Source organism: Salvelinus namaycush, chromosome 42, assembly GCF_016432855.1.
Source record: "Salvelinus namaycush isolate Seneca chromosome 42, SaNama_1.0, whole genome shotgun sequence".
Lineage (NCBI taxonomy): Eukaryota > Metazoa > Chordata > Actinopteri > Salmoniformes > Salmonidae > Salvelinus > Salvelinus namaycush.
Genome location: NC_052348.1, coordinates 1002790 through 1017701, shown reverse-complemented (window position 1 = coordinate 1017701; position 14912 = coordinate 1002790). Strand labels below are relative to the sequence as shown.

The 14912-nt window shown below is 41.9% G+C and overlaps 1 protein-coding gene across 1 annotated transcript in view; it reads right to left on the bottom strand.

Moving 5' to 3' along the window:
* Window positions 1-4334, bottom strand: part of LOC120034707 (FH2 domain-containing protein 1-like) — a 34075-nt gene extending 29741 nt beyond the window's left edge. The window contains exon 1 of the mRNA XM_038981313.1: window positions 3789-4334. Coding sequence (XP_038837241.1) covers window positions 3789-4334 — 546 coding nt within the window. The remainder of the gene's footprint in view (window positions 1-3788) is intronic.
* Between the last annotated feature and the right edge of the window lie 10578 nt (window positions 4335-14912).

The window sequence follows — 14912 nt, the reverse complement described above, 5'->3', positions numbered from 1 at the left end:
AACAGATTTCCTAAATTAAAATCAATTTCCGGGTGATTTCACAGCATTTTATGTCCAACAACGAAAACAATTTTGCTCAGAAAACTTGGGGGTGGGCAAATAAAATATAGTGCAGGGTTCCCTTATTGGGGAATAGTTTAGAATACAAACTAACATGATTTTCGACTTACCTTGGCTGTAGTTGATTCAAGACGGCAGTTTTTGGATATTTAGTTTCCTTTCGACACTTAATAGCCATATTTCGTTACTGTTAGCATTCTCAGTAACACTTGACATTAAACTGTTCTTGTACCTGTGTAATAAAACTGTAATTACTTTTGGAGAAACATTTTATTAGCATGTTACTTAATACTTTGTTAATTGCATTTTAATCGCATAGCAACGGGGTGAGCGTTTTCGGTTCTTCATCAAATATTTGACAGCCTTCAAATAAATATATATTTTTCAAATATTATTTGTTTTTCTGAGGCCTGTATTTGAATATCAAAGAAAACAGTTGCCTTTTAGTTGAAAGTCTATAAGAGCTACATTCGACTACCTCAAATATTTGAAAAGGAGAGATGGAGACCCGCACACTGTCGAAAAAGTGGACAAATCCAAAACTGAGGTTTAAATGCAAAAATAGAGATGATTTATTGGGACATCATGATGCCCAAAAAGTGCATTGGGAAGAAAAGTGCATAAATTAAAGGTGAAAAAACAAATCAATTTTCTTTTTATCAAGCCATCATCACTATTTACACTAGCATACGGCAGAGGGATTGTGTTAAAAGCAAAATAGGGCATACTTCCTTTTGGAATTTATTTTGTATTTACATTTATGTTATTTAACTAGGCAAGTCAGTTAAGAACAAATTCTTATTTACAATGACGGCCTACACCGGCCAAACCCAGATGACGCTGGGCCAATTGTGCACCGCCCTATGGGACTCCCAATCACGGCCGGTTGTGCAACATTGAGGTTTGGTTAATAACTGGTGCCACAGATGGTGACATAGATGCCAGCCAGAAGAATTCCGATCCAAGTTTTTTATTGTACACCTGCCCAGGGTCTGGTGATGAAAATTTGCTGTACAATGCTGCCACAATCAGCTCGTACAATGCATTAGATTGCAGTCTCAGAGATTTATGTTTTAGTTGTACATGGTCCCTGACAAAGGAACTGCATAAAACAATAAAATATGTCATAAAAATACCTATGACTTACAGTTATTGCGTTAATGCTAGTTAGCATTGGCTTGTGAAACGACCTTTAACTTCCTTCATAATGGACGCTGAGACATAAAAACGGTATCCACGAGTTCTGGGGAAGTACATGTATATAATGGGCTTCATTACATGTATATAATGGGCTTCATTACATGTATATAATGGGCTTCAATCGCAAAGTATCCCTTTAAGGTGTAGCACCACAAATTCTGGCATTTGTGATGCTATTGTTTCTGTATCCACAGTGACTTCCGAAAGCATTCATACCCCTTGACTTATTCCACATTTTGTTGTGTTACAGCTTGAATCCAACATTTATGAAAAATTTTAAAAATTATCTCTCACCCATCTACACACAATACCCCATAATGAAGAAGTGAAAACATGTTTTAAATTTTTTTTGGCAAATGGATTGAAAATTAAATACATAAATATCTCATTTACGTAAGTATTCACACCACTGTGTCAATACTTTGTAGAAGCACCTTTGGCAGCAATTACAGCTGTGAATCTTTGTAGTGAATCTTTCTAGGTTGGTCACTAAGAGCTTTCCACACCTGGATTTTGCAACATTTGCCCATTATTCTTTTCAAAATTCTTCAAGCTCTGTCAAATTGGTTGTTGATCATTGCTAGACAACCGTTTTAAGTCAAAACTCAGGAACATGCACTGTCTTCTTGGTAAGCAACTCCAGTGTAGATTTGGTCTTGTGTTTTAGGTTATTGTCCTGCTGAAAGGGGAATTCATCTCCCAGTGTCTGATGGAAATCAGAAAGTTAATTGCTTTGCCAGATTTTTTGCAGCATTACTTTAGTGCCTTGTTGCAAAGAGGATGCATGTTTTAGAATATTTGTTATTATGTACAAGTTTCCTTCCTTTCACTCTGTCAATTAGGTTCCTCATGTCCTTTGGTACTGGCATTTTAACTATCCGAAGCCTAGGACCAAGGAGCATGAAGAGGCAGCCTTTAGTTATTATGCCCCCATCCTCTGGAATAGCCTGCCAGAGAACCTTAAGGGGGCCGAAACTGTGGACATATTTAAAACACAGATCTTAAAACATCTTTTTAGCTTTGCTTTTCCTTAGGGTGCTTAGTTGTTCGGTTTGTATAATTCTTTAGTTTTTCATCATATTGTGTAGTAAATATTTCAGCTTTTATGGTCATTGTTTTTTTCCCTGTAAAGCACATTGCGTTGCATTCCACGTCTGAAATGTGCTGTATAAATGAAGCATAATTTGATTTCGTATTGTGGAGTAACTACAATGTTGATGATCCATCCTCAGTTTTCTTCTATCACGGCCATTAAACTCTTTAACTGTTTTAAAGTCACCATTGGCCTCGTGGTGAAATCCCAGAGCGGTTTGCTTCCTCTTCGGCAACTGAGTCAGGAAGGACGTCTGTATCTTTGTAGTGCCTGGGTGTATCGATACATCATTTTTATCCATCTACCAATAGGTGCCTTTCTTTGCGAGGCATTTGGAACCTCCATGATCTTTGTGGTTGAATATGCGTTTGAAATTCACTACTTGACTGAGGCACCTTACAGATAATTATATGTATGGGGTACAGAGATAAGGTAGTCATTCAAAAATCATGTTAAACACCATTATTGCACACAGAGTCCATGCAACTTATTATGTGACTTGTTAAGCACATTTTTACTCCTGAACTTATTTAGGCTTGCCATAACAACAGGGTTAAATACTTATTGACTCAAGACATTTCAGCTTGCCATTTTTTTATTAATTTTTAAACATTTCTAAAAACATAATTCCACTTGGACATTATGGGGTATTGTGTGTAGGCCAGTGACAACCTCAATTTAATACATTTAAAATTCAGGCTGTAACAACAAAATGTGGAAAAAGTCAAGGGGTGTGAATACTTTCTGAAGGCACTGTATATCCTACGTACAATCACAGGGCTCTCAGGAGTAGCGCGTAGCATGTTGCTATATTTGGAGTCCCTTGAGGAATAGGGGTTGTGAAATAACAGACAGTATTCCCTCCAGGTTGCTCAGACTGTCAAACTGTGACATAAGCTTCACTAAGCCTCACGTGGGCATAACTTTACAGTTCGTTCAAAGCCTTTTTCAGAGGTATACAATGATTTACATTACACTCACCATCGATGCGTTTCCTGTTTCCAGATACGCATGCCATACAACTGGCTTTTGTATTGGTAGTGTTGTTCCCATGCCTCGAGATGAAGCTGATTGTGCTGTGCTGTGAAGTGGTTGTGTTAGCTTGCGTTCTGTGATGAGTACAGTGACTTCCAAGAATAACCTTTGAGATCAGGTTCAGGTACAGTATATACTGTCTGTCTATACTGGTCTTGTTGTTGTCAATTTATGTTTTGTTGTATTGTTTTTACTACAGAGAACTGCCATACCAACCAGTCAATCTTAGTCATGTTAGCGCAAACCCAAAACTCTTTGTTAAGCACATTATACTGCTAACATCTTTTTCTAGTGAAGTGGACCTACCAGCACTCTTATGTCCTGTAATTCCACCAGTAAAACAAAAACAGGTCAGGGCGTATTCCCATCCACCATTCACAATCCACCCAGTCAGACTCACCTTGTCCTTGTTCTCCTTGAAGGACCTGGACCGGGTGATGCGGGCTGAGGAGGATCCACTGGGGGCGGGCACACACCCCCGGCCCTGCACTTCCTCCTGCTGGCCGAACAGCTCCTCCACGGAGCGCACGTCGATCTGGTACTGCTGCTGGCAGCGCACCGCCATGGTCCAGATGTTGGGCTGGCCCCGCACCTTCTCCTCTGGGATGGGCTTCCAGAAAAAGCTCCGCACCTGCCGCTTCTTCCACACACCGTGGCTGGAGAGGGACGTTGGTGGTGGGGGAGGGGGAGGAGGGGTGTTCAGGGGCAGGGGTGGTGGTGGCGGTGGGGTGTAGTGGTGTGGTAGTGTGGTAGGGTGCAGGGGGGGTTCATTGGGGAAGGGAGAGGGGAGAGTAGAAGCGGAGGGGATGTTGCCCAACATTGGGGAGAGGCCGGAGGTGGTGCTGGTGGTCCTGGTGGTGCTGGCGATGGTGGCGGCACTGATGCTGCCCTCGCTGCTGCAGTTCTCTGTCTCATTGGTCAGCGACGGGCTGCTCATAACATGCATCACACTAGCGTGGGGCTGGGGTGCGGCCTAGTCCTGAGAGGCCACTGAGTCAAATTCTCTCTGCCCTCAATTTCGCTCTCAAGAGTTTGAAGTAGCCCAATCAACTCACAACCTTTCATGCAACTTCAACTCAAGTTACTCAAGTTATTCAGGTATGTCGAAGAAATCATAAACTGATAAACTAATAAAATCACGAGTCAAGGGTTAAATGGCAAAATAGCTAGAGCACAACAGTTTTTCCCTGAGGCGAATGAGATGAGGTGTCCGTCCGTCTGTCTAGTCACGGCGAGGTTAGCATGCTCTCTGATTCCGTCTGTCTCCATCTTGCTACCCGTATACCATCACTCCAAAAGGGGCCTTGATAGGGTTTGTAGGAGTACAATTACACACATGGATAACATATAGAGGTATAAGATAGGTGAACAGTATAATTGCATTTGCATTTGGGTCATTTGGCAGACGCTCTTGTCCAGAGTGACTTGCAGATTGGTGTATTCACCTTATGATGTCCAGTGGAGTGGCCACTTTACAATGGTGCATCTAACTCTTTTAAGGGGGGGGGAGGGGTTAGAAGGGTTACTTTGTCCTATCCTGGGTATTCCTTGGAGAGGTGGGGTTTCAGGTGTCTTCGGAAGGTGGTGATTGACTCCGCTGACCTGGCGTCGTGAGGGAGTTTGTTCCACCATTGGGGTGCCAGAGCAGACATAGACATAATAACATACATGTCAGACAGAGTGGCGCCTAAGGGCAATTGGACACTAGACATATGGTCTGACCATTCCATTACAAACATACATGTCAGACAGAGTGGCGCCTAAAGGCAATTGGACACACTGGGATAGAGGGTCCGGCCACTATTATAAACAAATGGAAAGCAGATGGTGGTGAATGACTTCATAGGGGACGGACAATACTATGTGTGTATAAATAGAGTAGCTGGAGTTCTGAGAAAGTGTGTGTTCCGCGGACATTCCAGATTGCAATACAATTGTAATAAAAACATTTATTTGAGTTCACAAAAGTTCTTGTAAGAGTTATATTTGAAGTGATTTTCCACGACATAATTGGCGAGCTTGCCAGGAGTGACAGGGACGGAGACGTTCTTGGCTGATGACGGGTTCTTTGGACAATCTAACAAACAGAGGTGGCCACCCAACTATATGAGGTAAGCAAGTTCTTACAATAGTTGAAATGTTTGTGTAGATTGCTTCAGAGTCCTGTCTCAGCGGGAGGAATGTCATGTAGGTCTCTCTCTCAAATTTCCTAAAAACGAGAAAAACGAAAGAGCTTTTGAATTCAAATAAATGTGCATGCATGTGTGAATTTGGGTTTTGTATGAATGCGCATGTCTAGAGATTGAGTGAACTGGAACTGTGAACTTCGCTTGTGTTGGGTGTTTGGCTGGGGGGAGCGGGCATTTGTTCTGGTTGGACTGCTCGAGACGGGCTCATGTGTCTGGTTTGATTGGGGGAGTTGTTCCGTCTGATTCTGCTTGGCCGGGTTCGACCGTATCAGGATCTGTTTTGGGATGTGCGTAAACACACCTCAGTCAACCTGAGCGGGCGACTCGTGTCGAGTGTGTGTGATTCGGACTGCCCCTCTCGTCGGACCATTCATTTTGAGCAGCCTTGTGTGGGCTGATCGGCGCGACTGTTTGTACTCTCTAGTTGAGCGGCTGGGCTCAGGCGCAGGGCTACAACTAGCAGTTTATAAGGTTAAAGCATAAATAAGTAGATAAAAAATAGGTAGAAAATCCTGTGATACCTCTTCAATAAAATTAGTAGAAGGAATGCTTGGACAGGTTACTTATGAATAACGGCTCTAAAAGATAACAGAGAACTGCATAAATAAGTAGTTAGGAAGCCATGATACCGCTCTTTAAAAAAAAAAAGGAACATTTTTAAAGAGGTCTGCTTGGTTGGGATATTCGCGGCAGAAGGGTCTGTTGGTGAATATTTAGAAGGCAGAAAGAACGTTAGCCCGATTGTGCGGCGTTCAACTGCAAAAGTAGCTTATACGTCAAAGCATAAATCAGTAGTTAAATAAATATTTCATGGTTAACGCTCTGAAAGGAGGATTGTACGGGTGAAATATTAGGTTGCAGGAAAACGTTGGCCCGATTGTGCAGCGTTCAACTGCAAAATTAGTTTATACGGTCAAAACATAAATCAGTAGTTAAATAAATATTCATGGTTACCGCCCCGAAAGGGGGACTGTACGGATGAATGTTTAGGACGTTTGCCCGATTGTGCGGCGTTCAAATGCAAAAGAAAATCCTGCGAATAAAAAACCGCTCTGTCTAGCTAACAGGGTTTTGTAATTCAGTAGGTCACGCCACAATACTACTCTAATAATAGAAGTAAAGATCAGTATTGGGGGGGGTGAATAGAATATGAAGACAAGCTGATCCGATTAGACAGTAGTCTTGTCATATTGTAGAAATCCTAGAAGTCTAGGCTTATGTAGGAGGAAGTGAATTAAGTCAATAAAGAAAGACTAAGTTGTTTTGAGGTAAAAACAAAGGGATTGAATGAACAGATGAAAAATAAAAGGATGAATGAAAATGTTGTAGGTAATGAGTAGATCTGTGTAGAGATAGAACATTAGGAAGAAAAAAGGACAGGTTGCGTGTGTGTAGGCAGAACGTTCAGAAGAGGGAGCGCGCAGCCTTCCTGTGACAGAGTAGAAGGTTGAGGAAGGGTGCCTCTAACTACTTAGATAGAGGGAACTGAATTAAGAAAAGTCGAAGTAAAATAAGTTGTAAATCAAGGATAAAAACACAGATGTGACAAAGTAATAAGCGACCATAGTAGAATACTAAAAAAGGTGTCAAAATAAATAATGAATAAAGATAATAAAAGAGGTTTAAACCGAATAGTATAAAAACGAATAGAAAAGTGTGAAACAAAACAGAAAATAGGAGCGCTAATAAATTGAAATTATACTATAAAGTTAAAAAATGAATCTAGGTAGGTTAAGATAAATAGTGGAATCCAGGACATAAAGAATTCACGTACGGTGAAACAAAGGAAGAGGAAAAAACAGGCCGTAAATCACTCTGTGTCTACAGAAGTTACAGTCTAAAAATAGCCTGAAGAGCAGAGAGGGGTGCAAAATCGAGTGGCCAGGATATACAGGGGAGGCTTGACTCACTAATCAATTGAATATAGGATCAAGCAATAAAGAACATGAAGTAGAGGTAAGAAAGTATAAACAATATAAATAAATAAAGGTAAAGATAAGGTATTAAAAAGAAATCATAAAATTGATTAGAACTATAATAAAATGAATAGAACACCAGTAGAGATCTTAGGGGCAAGGCATCCCTTGAGTAAAAAAGAAATAATAAAAACTTCAATAAAATGGGAGAAACGCACAAGAAAACTAAATACCAAATGGCCAGCGGTGGGAACATTAGATGTCTCGGTGTGTGAGGAAATGGAGACACTAATAAAGAACCACAAACCAAATGACAAGAAACAAAAAAGAAGAAATAAACGAGAAAGAGAGAATGAAATACTAAAAATGTTCAAAGAAGAAGGATCTGGTTTGTTGAAAAGCATGAAAACGGCAAGAGAAATGCTGAAGAAAGATGACAAAACAATGAAAAAGAAAAAAGAATGGATGCCAAACCCCCCACCTTATTTCAATGGACAATTTCCAATGATAAAGGGTCATTTGGATATACAAGGCGAAATAGACTTAACAGAAGGAGAAGAAAGGGCTGAGCCTGAAGCAGCATGTGCATCATCTTATTCAACAGAAAAGGACCAGAGAAAGACTACAAAAGATTCTAGGATTGAGGGAGATGGCTTCAATTGTTATGGGGGTTTAAGAAAGGCTCTGGCAGCATTAGAAACAGCAAGAGTAGATAAGGAGTTATCAGAAGAAGAAGAGGAAGATAGTGATAGACACTATAGGGACAGACTAGAAGAAGAGGGTCAATTACTTGGACAAAAAATAGATAAGGAATTGGAACTATTAAAGTCAAAACTAGAAGAAAGTAAGAGAAGACTAGAAAAACAAGAAAAAGCTCGGGCCCGCAGCACAAATAAGGACATAACTGATGAGTTGGTGGAAAACTATCCCAGGGCTCGTAGAGAAGGGTCAAGAAAAGAATCTGGCTTTTATGGAAAACAATGTCCGATTCTGATAAAAGGCGATCAGGGACATTATACGCCATGGGCTACACAGGATTTGGAGGGTTTGGTTGTCCGTCTACCTGATTTACATGAGGGGGCAGGTAAATGGATCAGAACATTTGAAGAACATACAGTGGGGAAATTGCTGGCGGTGGGGGACATAAGGGCATTACTGGCCAGGGTGACGAGCATGCATACTATGGGAGAGATCATGCAGGACGGTGGCATCAATGGTACAGATGGGGGAGTGATAAATGATGGATTACTGTTCGACAGATACAGACCAGCCATCTGGCGTGCTTTAAGAGAAACATATCCAACAAAAGTGGATCCCAAAGCACTAAGAGGTGGAATTATCGGGGACACAGAAAACCCAGCTACCTACCTACATGGACAGTTGAAAAGGTGGAGGATGGAAACAGAGCAAGACCCTGAGGGCAATGAACTAATGACAACTATGTTCCGAAATTCAATAATAGAAGCCATGCCCCAGCCAGTAAAGAGCAGGCTGGAGGATGTGGTGGGACTTACATCAAAACCTTACAGGGAATTCTGTGACTACGTGGTCCATGCAGTAGAGAAACACAGAAAAGATGAACAGAGACAGATGGATCAAGGAAAAGACATTCAGAGAAGACTGATCCAGCTGCAGTTGGATGAACTAACCAACAAAGGGAAGAAGAAAGTCCAGGCTGTCGTCACTACCCCTGGGCCAAAGATGGGAACAATGGCTGCTGACTCCCCAGGAGAGCCACAGCTGTTCGGCCCTGGGCGGGCCCAAGTGTCAACTGCACCGCCAGTAGTAAATGTGTACACACAGCCCCCGATTTGGAATGAGGGGAAAAAACAACAGAAAACTGTACAATATGATAAAGGCAAGGGATCTGTAGACTCTCGAGGGCCACCTGGCACCTGTTGGGGATGTAGGCAAACCGGACACAACAGGCGAGAGTGCCCTACACGCCCATGGCAGAATCGGACTGAGGGAAATAGAAATAGTAGATCGCCACCGACGAATAATGCCCCAAACTTCCAACAAAATCAGAATGGTTGGAATCAAAATAACGACTGGCGGGGCAACCCTAACCAACCTTCAAGTCCTGTGAACACATGGTCAGGGCCTAATCAACAAAACTAGGGATGCCCAGGGAATCCCAAAGGGGAGGGTCAGTTTCCAATAATTACAACAAGGGCTGATCAAGAACCTATACTGCAGGTTCAAATAGAAAACAGAGGTACACCCATGATGATAGATACTGGAGCTACTTACACATGTGTGAGTCCAAAATATGCCTCTCATCTCCCCATGTCTGGTAAATATGCCAAAACAATAGGATTCTCGGGAAATACGCAGTTAATTCCAATGACCGCTCCAGTTCGTCTAACGACTGAAGGTAAATCAGTCACAATTCCAATTTTAGTGTCAGATCAATCACCAGTTAATCTATTAGGAAGAGACGCACTATGCAAGATGGGCTTACAAATTAAATGTTCTCCTGATGGAGTATTCATTGAAAAAACAGGATTACAATTACCGGTGATGGGTACAGAAGGAACGGCTAATGTATATTGGCTAGGAGGCATTGAAGCAGATGTAGATAGAACTGTCAGGAAATGGGGTAAATTCATCCAGGCCCAAATACCTAAAGCAGTTAGAGCTAAATCTGAATATCATTGCACAATGCAATTTGACCCACATCAGGACCCATTGCTTGAACAACTTTGGGTTATGGGGGCATATGGAAGGAAAGCACAGATAATGTCTCAAATTATAGTTATTGGAAAGCAGGGAGCCGCAATGGATGTGATGGATGGAGATGGGTCTGACTTTGTGCAGAAATGGTTCAATGTCTCTGACTCTGTTCCTCACATTACATTACTGGTAAATCAGGGTTATACATCTAAAGATCTAGGATTGATGATGAAGGAAGTTGGGAAAAAGAAGTGGGATAAAACTGACAATCCACTAATCTTTCATTCAAAGGATAAATCATTCATCAAAATAGTTACTACTACTATGTTGATTGGTGATCCAAGGGAGGTAGAGGTTAGTGCAGGCCAGCAGGTAGTGTTAGGTGAAGGAATAGGATTAATCAGTGAACTTAGAGCAGAAATGGAGAGAACCATACCAACTGAGGTATGGTCGCAACACGATACAGATGTCGGACTAGTTAAATCTGCTAGTCCCGTTTTTGTCAAAATAAAACATGATGCCAAACTCCCATGGAAAACCCAGTATCCTATGAAGCCTGAGGCTGAAGAAGGAATAAGATTGACAATAGAAGGACTGCTCGGGGCAGGAGTATTGATAGAGATGCCCAGTTGTTGCAATACACCCTTGCTACCTGTTCTTAAAGCTGATGGTAAAAAATGGAGACTGGTCCATGACTTAAGAGCTGTTAACGATATAGTGCAGGATTGTCCTGCTGAAGTCCCAAACCCTCACACACTGCTGACCAATGTTCCCTCGGAGGCCAAATACTTCACGGTTATTGACCTATGTGGAGCGTTTTTTAGTATACCCCTGGCGGAGGAGTGCAGACATTTGTTTGCATTTAGATATAGGGGCAAAACTCTGTCTTATACTAGGACCCCACAGGGTTTTAAGCATAGTCCGCATTTTTTCAATCAGATATTGAGAGCAGACCTGGAGGAATTAATGTTAGATGGCACACTGATCCAATATGTGGATGACCTGTTGATCTGTGCCTCAACTTTGGAACAATGTCATTCTGACTCACTAAAAGTACTGCAACGCTTAGCAGAAGGAGGACACAAAGTCTCTAAAACAAAATTACAGTACTGTCAACCTCAGGTTGAGTACTTAGGCAGAACAATAGCTCATGGTACTAAAGCAATAGCTCCTGGACAGCTAGAGGGTATTAGCAAAGCACCGTTACCACAAACGGTAGCTCAAATGATGACCTTTTTGGGAATGACAGGATTTAGTTCTGATTGGATAGAAGAGTATGTAGTTAAAACAGCTCCTCTGAGAGAAATAATGAAAGAAGCTGGACAGCTTAATCTAAGAGCAAGACTAGATTGGAACACTGATGCGTTGGTTGCATTTGAAACACTTAAAACAGAAATGCAAACAGCACCAGTTCTAGCCACCCCAGATTACACTAAACCATTCTTGTTATACGTCGCAAACAGGTGCAACAATTATGCAGCAGCTGTTCTTATGCAAGAAACTTGTAGTGGTAGGAAGAAACAACCTATTGCTTATTATAGCTCTAAATTAGATCCGGTAGCTCAGGGATACCCACCGTGTTATCAAGGATTAGCAGCATTGCATTATGCATATGACAAAGCATCAACTATAACCATGGGGTATCCGGTAATTATCAGCACTCATCATAAAATAGTGGAGTTGATAGAACAGGGTAAATTTGTGTTAACTAATGCAAGGACGATGGATTATATGAGCTTACTCACGTATCCAGATGTTCTCATTAAAAGATGTAACACTGTGAATCCAGCAGAAAGGATTCCATTTGATTTTGAAGGAGAAGCACATGATTGTGTAGCTGAGGCTTTAACATTTACCAAACTACGTCCAGACTTAGAATCAATTCCATTAATAGGTCAAGAGGGATATGACCTGGAAAGTTACTTTGTAGATGGTTCTTGTTTTAAAGATTATACAGGTAATCATGCAGGGTTTGCGGTAGTTAAGCAAAAGGGGAAAGCTTTCACTGAGGAAATATTAGAGCATTGTCCTCAGCCTTGCTCTGCCCAGCTAGCTGAATTACAGGCTCTGACTGCAGCATGTGGGCTAGGAAGAGGCAAAACAGTTAATATCTATACTGATTCCGCTTACGCACACGGCGTATGCCATTTGTTTGGTGCAGTCTGGAAACAGAGAGGATTTCAAAAGAGTGATGGAACTCCCATCCAACATCATGCACAAATTGTTAAATTAATGACAGCATTAATGTATCCTCGGAAATTAGCAATAATCAAGTGTCAGGCGCACAAAAAAGGTAATGATTTTGTAATTAGGGGCAATAATGCAGCAGATGAAGCTGCCAAAAAAGCATCCAAATGCATTGTCCCTATTCTCATTGCACCTTTAATGGACATGGTTGCTATTACACCTATTACATCTCCAGCTGAGCTAATTCAAATTCAGGCTCGGGCTGGAATTACTGAACAAAATACCTGGCTACAGAGGGGGGCCTCTGTAGATAGACATGGGATATGGAGAACACATGATGGTGCCATACTAGCCACCACCACTCTCTTGACGCTACTTATTAATGATGCACATGATATTGATCATTGTGCAAGGGGGGAGGTGATAAGAAAAATCAAAAAACAAGGTTTTTGGTCACCGTATCTACAGGCAACAGTAGATGAGATTTTGTCAAAATGTGAAATATGTGCAAAAAACAACATACGTAAAGGTATAGTTACGCCTATAGGTCACATACCGGTTCCAGAAGGCCCGTTTAGACATATTGTGATGGACTATGTAGACATGATAAAACCTATACGGGGTAAAAGGTACATGTTAGTTATCATAGACAGGTTCAGCAGATGGGTAGAAGCAGTACCATCAGTGGATCAGGGGTCAGGAACAGTGATAAAATTCTTATCAACAGAAGTAATTCCCAGATTCGGGATTCCGTCTGAAATTAGCTCAGACAATGGTTCAGCGTTTATACAAAAAGTTGTAAAAACAATAATACAGCAGCTAAGGATGAAACAAAGGCTGGGATGTGTCTATCATCCCCAATCGCAGGGGATGGTTGAGAGAGTTAACGGTTTTCTGAAAAACAAGATAACAAAGATTTGTAGATCTACAGGGCTTAATTGGGTGGATGCTTTACCGCTTGCACTAATGAGTTGCCGCATGGAAACTAACAGAAACACGCATCTATCGCCGCATGAAATGCTTACGGGTCGACCCATGCCTATACCAATGTTAGGAGGACTGTATAAAGGTCCCTCCTTGGATATATTGCAAAGTGAATTAAAATCATATGTGATGTATCTAACCAAAATACACAAAGCTATATATTCACAGGAGAAAAAGACGGTGCCGGAGCCTGGACCTGAAGGACCTCTCCCAGTGATACCAGGAGATCTGGTCTACGTTCGAGTGTTCCGAAGGAAGTGGGATCAGCCGAGGAGAGAAGGACCCTACGAGGTGGCAACAGCCACAAAAACAGCAGTCCAAGTGAAAGGAAGCAAGACGTGGTATCATCTAAACCACTGCACACGAGTCCCAACAGAGAGAAGGATACAACCACATAGAGATGAGAACACAGAGGATGCTGATACACCAGGCGGGAGCCCGGAGGGAGCAGGAGCAGAGGAAACGATCGAAACGCCAGGGAGGAGTCAAGAAAATGGCAGACCAGACACAAGCCAAGATACGACGAGTGCATCAACTAAAGCTCTCAGAAGAAGTACCAGGGGAAAAAAGTCTAAACAGGAAAGGGAAAAACAACCAAAGCTTCCTCAGGTATGGTCAGAAAGCCCAGAAATGGGGGGAAGTAACATGCCTACTGCTCCTGATGACATACCTGCTGTGGCAGACCTCTTTGACAGAAGCCCTCCACAGTGGGATCCCGAAGTACCACCTGCAGAATGGGAACATCTCTTCCCTGAAATTGATACCCTTCCAGATGAAAGCCCAGTCCGGCCTGAGGAGGGAGCCTCAGGGGAAGAAAGAGGAAGAGAAGCCTCACGAGAAAGGGAAGGGGATTTCCCCACAATTGACTTTTCAACTCTTGAAGGGTCCCCCTAACAAACAATTGAAGTTAGAATGGCAGAAGAAAGACATTGACATAGTAAAAGTAATAATGAATACTAGTACAGAAATAACAGATTCACACATGATCAAGAAGTATGGTGGAAGCAGGAAAAGAAGAGAGGAATCAGCCGAACAATTAAAAAAGACTGACCAGGTTAGAATCTCTGTTCCACCTCAACTCATAACTGAAATAGGAGAGCAGAAGACAATCTCAATCAAAAGGATCAAGCCTCTACCTGAGATTGCATTCTGTGGATGGACACATCACCAAACAAAGGGAGAAGTCATTTGGGACCCAAAAGGATGTGACCTGACAGTAACCAAAGAAGCAGACGAGTGGGTGCTCTCCATGAATCAGATTGAACCAGTTGAAGGTGAAGAATTAATAGTTGAAATAACAAGAACCAGATGGACCGAAGGGAGTAGCACCACAGTCATTAGAATTGGTCCTACGCCAATACCTAAACAGGAAGAGCCGGTGATAACTAAAACGACAACAACAGTGGAAACTGCTGCAAGAATTACAGTAGTTACCACCAAGGTACCATCCATTACTATTAACAAGCAGTCCAATGTACCCACAAAGAAACCTGAGGCATCAGAACCAAAAGGGTTTTTTACTAACATTTGGAACTTTCTGAAAAACACTAACAATCTGCCTCGAGAAAAGGA